Source organism: Neopsephotus bourkii, unplaced genomic scaffold (genome assembly GCF_033783945.1).
Source record: "Neopsephotus bourkii isolate Nb327-2 ecotype Australia unplaced genomic scaffold, CSIRO-AGI_Nbou_v1 NB_989, whole genome shotgun sequence".
Taxonomy (NCBI): Eukaryota; Metazoa; Chordata; class Aves; order Psittaciformes; family Psittacidae; genus Neopsephotus; species Neopsephotus bourkii.
Window position 1 is genome coordinate 531,156 of NW_026901481.1, and position 4,648 is coordinate 535,803.

Consider the following 4,648-nt stretch of genomic DNA (forward strand, 5'->3'; position numbering starts at 1 on the left):
TGTGTCTGTCAGAAAAGTATTGAACAGATGATGTTTTGCTTACAGTATTAAAAGATGTTGCTCCACGTTATAATGCATGCTTTCCCTGTTTACAGCACTGCATTGCACGTACAAATTGTCCACAACCGTAGCAGCTTTTTAAAATGAAAACTAAAGGAAGATGTTCTTGGGTCCAATGACACTGAAACAAGGCGATGAAAGAAAGACATACGACACATGATGCCATCAATGGTCAATTTTTATTGCTGCACATAGACAAGAGGACAAAGATTAAAAGGCAAACTGAGAAATAAAGAACTGAAGGGGAAGCATCTTCCAACATCAACTGTTTACAGAACAGACATTGCTAAATAACTTCCCAAGATGCCCAGCAGTATAATTATTGGCTAACTGCAGTTACCAAGAAAAAAGTTGCTGAGATAGCAGTAGCAGAAGTTTCATAGCAAGCAAAGACACAGGGTGGAAATATTCAGACAAATGTTTTCCAAGACAAAAAGAGCATGGGGTAAACAGATCAGGAGAAGCCTCAGTATGTTGCAGATGGGTCTGTAACGTGGTTTTCATTCCATGGATTCTTGTGAGCCTATGGATATTGCAATGCACTGAAGCACAACGGCTGCATGCTAGGCTCACGTGTTAAGGTGATCAGCATGGGCGAGAGCAGACAGTGCTACATGGCTCCAGGCACACCGTCTCGCATGAATCAACACACTTGGTGGTACACACCTCCACGCATGTGGGTGGGCAGGGCTCCACACACTTGGTGCAGCACTGGGTGGCACAAGGCTCCACGCACTGAGTGGTGCACTGAGTGGCACATGGCTTTACACAGACATCGATGCACTTAGGCGGACAGACCTCCACACACTGAGTGCTGCAGGGCTCCACACACTGGGTGCTGCAGGTGGTGGTGCACTGGGTAGCACAAGGCTCCACACACTGGGTGCTGCAGGTGGTGGTGCACTGGGTGGGACATGGCTCCACACACTGGGTGGTGCAGGATGTGGTGCACTGGGTGGCACAGGGCGTTGTGCAGACCTCCACGCATGGGGTGGGACATGGCTTCACACAGATGCTGTCACAGGGCTCCACACACACCGTTTTGCAGGGCTCCACACACTTGGTGCATTTCTGCACACAAATGGGAGGGGGCAGGCAGGGCTGTTTGCACTGCTCGTAGTAAGACATGCTTCTGAGGTGCTGGTAAAGCTAAAGACAAAGAAAGATACAGAATCAGGGCACTTATCCTTTCTTCTCGAGCTACAATTCACAATCTGAACTCTAGCAACATACATAAAAATTAGCTGCTGGAATAAGAAAAGAGCTCTCAGGAAAAATTACATGTCTGAACGATTTCTGGATTCAGACATATTCAACTACAACTGCCACATTAGCCCTTCTTTTCTTGGGAACCTGCAAGCACCACTGTTAGGAAAACTACAGCCATAAACCCTGAATTTTATATAACTGCCTACAGTTAAACTTCGCAGAAGCCACAACATGAAAATAGTTCATGTCTTTATTTTCTTATTTGTATCAGCAGACATTCCCAGGCCCAACTTTTTCATCTCCAGTTCCTCACAGAGCACATCTCCCTTGGTGTAGGTATTGAGCTGCTAATGCCCAAAGATAAAGACCAAAGATCAAAAATTCATGCACTACCCAAAATCTTCCAGCTGTATATCATTGGAGTACATCATTGTACTATCATCATGGTATATCATCACGATACATCACTGGAGTTGTATCAATATTAATGGGCTCACCCTTTTATAAGAAAAGGGTTAGCCCAGAGCTTACAGTTCCTATTTCCAATTCATTTCCTCATCTTGACTTGTCCCAGATGGCTCCTGCAGCTTTGCCCTCAGGTATTCTGCAGCTTCCTTCTTCCAGATAATGCTTCCTCCCACTCATCTCTTTGAAGTCCCAAAACTACTCTGCAGCATCTACTAATCTATTTAATTTCCAGTCTTAAAGCCATATGAAAAAATTAATGAAGATAGAATAAGTAGGAAGAGGAGAAACAGTCACAGTTTCTGAGGAGGTGACAGGACATTTGCAAGATACTTAAGCAATAGTCAAACACCCTCTCCCGCATTCCGGGATAAATCCTGGAACTGAAACATCAGAAGCAAAGCTCTCCTGTGATCAGTAATATATTCTCTTGACCAGAACAATCAAGTAACACAGCCATTGCATTATTCCCTGATAAATCCAAGAAAGACTTACCAGTCCACTAGTGCAGGTGAGTGAGTGAGAAATCAAACGAACTGCTGTGAGCATCAAAATGCAAACCTTTTTATATGGCTTGCATGGCGTCATCTCCGGAAACAAGGGAGCCCAGGGGTATGGACACCTGACCACTAACTACCTCAACAGGCTCCACCTATACATGCTTTACATATTTGTTTGCATCCTAATTTTTGATGGAAACCCTCTTCCAGGAAAAGCATATGATCTTGAGTAAATTCTGCTTCTACCTAAACCCCATGTCATGTGGTTCTAAATGAGAATGACAGAGTAATTAAAAAAATCAAGTGCTGGATTGATTGCTCTTCAGAAAAGATTTAATATGCTTGGATATTTTCATCTCCTTATTTCCATAAATGTCTGGATGATACTTTAGGTTGGTTTCAATGCAGTATGAATAGAAAGCTATTATTAGGGAAGATGGACAATAGATCTGATTTACAATGAGAAATATCGTGTCCTAATTCTTATGGTAAGAAGCAGCTAATCCTGCAGTGGCCCTCAGTGCTTCCACAGACTGTTGAAGTATCTGTTTCTCTAATATTTTTTTAATCATTAAATGCACCCAACCAATTCCTCTCCACACTCTATTACCACCATGCATGCTTGGCAATGTCAATGGGGACACAACCCTAGTTACCTTGAGGACCTCTTCAAGCCATTCAGGGCAAAGTAAAGGGGCATTCATTTTAGAGGCTTTTTTTCACTGCCAGAGCAGTGTAAAGAGCTTCAGTTTAATTGGCATTTAGGCCCAGGACTTCGAGTTAGCATATAGAAGCCCTTTGCTATTCATGATAACTCAGCTCTGCAGCACAGAAAACACCCGTGGATGCATCGAATAGACCCTTCAGATTTTAAAACAAACCAAAAGCAACTAGCTCAGATTTAGGTGTGCAATATTTTAATAGATTGCTCTCTTTCCATATTTTCTTCCTAGAGCTGACCCTGCTGAGTGATGCTGAGAAAGCAATTGTCCTCCAGCTCTTTTAGGTCTACCCACATCAGCATCCTCCAACACTTATCTTGCTGATGAGTTTCATAGTCTGGTTTGTACAGTTCTTCATGCTTTCTTAGGGCTCCAGGCTCACCTCTAAAACCTAGGTGAGGACCGGTCCTACGTCTCCCTTTCCATAGTGGGTTATTTTATAACCTATTGTTATCTTTGATTAGCAAGAAATTGTAACAACTTCTGAGAGAAATAGACATTTTAGGGGATATAAATTGATCTGCCTTTTGTAATATGTGGGGACATGAGAGGGCTGGAATATTATTCTTAATTGACACTTATTTGTGGATCTCTATTATATTTATGAGCAATTTAGTCATTTGACTAGTCACCTTAACTGCAGTGAGTCAGGACATCACAGCAACATCCTTTCCTGTCCATTTGCCTTTGGCAAAAGAGCTGAAGTGATTTTCCACATCTGACACTTCTGGGATCTATTCAATTTAATGGCACGTGTTAAGGTCTCTGGCAGAACCACAGGCTGGTATGAAGGGTTATGCTTTGATGAAAAGAGCACAAAAGATTGAAACTTGAAACTCCAGGAGGTTCCTGGAGCCCAGGAGGAAACAGATTCCCCTACCTAGAGGTCTGTGTGGTGCTGCAGAATAGGACCCCACTGACCATTGTATTCTGGTACTCAGGACAATATTTCTGAAAAACTCAGTAAAGAAGAACATGGTCAACACTTTTGGGTCCAAATAATCAGGGAGACTTCATACTTCACCACAAAGAGCTATCAAAGATGGAGGCACATCAAGACTAAAGCCATTTTCCTACAGCTATAAAATTCTTCCCTGCGGACATGAAACACTGAATAATAAAGCAGACGTGAGTGTTAACATAAATACAAAACTTCAGGATGTGCAGATGTAATGATTTTTGATACAAACATCTCAAACTGATATATTTCCCTGTGCAGCTGTTTAGATATGCACCATTTTAGGCTGTTCAGCTGGATTTTTACTAAGAAAAGAAGCCCCCTATTATCACCCACAGAAGACTTTTCTTTTTAAAATATCATACTTCTGGATTCATTGCTTTGCCTAAAAACCACCTAAATAAACTTCTTAATTTTTCATAGAAATCAAGAATTCTTCCCAGATTCACAGCATGGTAAGACCTTCCTAGCCCACTCTCCTGCGTGTTATTCCATTTCAATCTCAAAGCCTGGAGCTGTATTACAACTGACTTTCACTTCTCATCATTCCCTACCACAACTACTCGGGGAAGGTGTGAGGGTGTGATCCAGCTCTGAGGGCAGCTTTCAGGTGGGGCAGGTCTCCAGACTGATGGTCCATCCCTTGCCTTTGGAAACATTTGCATAGCTGAGATGCCAGGAGCCTGAACATAGAATGCAATTAGCCTCCCATGAAAACAAGTGGCTTGACTAGT

General features: G+C 42.5%; 1 protein-coding gene across 1 annotated transcript; it reads right to left on the reverse strand.

The window, feature by feature from the left end:
• Positions 1-645: 645 nt before the first annotated feature.
• Positions 646-1,188, reverse strand: LOC133215581 (proline-rich protein 9-like). The gene has a single exon (XM_061359657.1). The coding sequence runs from the start codon at positions 1,186-1,188 to the stop codon at positions 646-648; it is 543 nt and encodes a 180-aa protein (XP_061215641.1).
• Positions 1,189-4,648: the final 3,460 nt, after the last annotated feature.

Bases quoted from the DNA above. Each gene is read 5' to 3' on its own strand.
- LOC133215581 (XM_061359657.1), bottom strand. From the start codon at position 1,188: ATGTCTTACTACGAGCAGTGCAAACAGCCCTGCCTGCCCCCTCCCATT.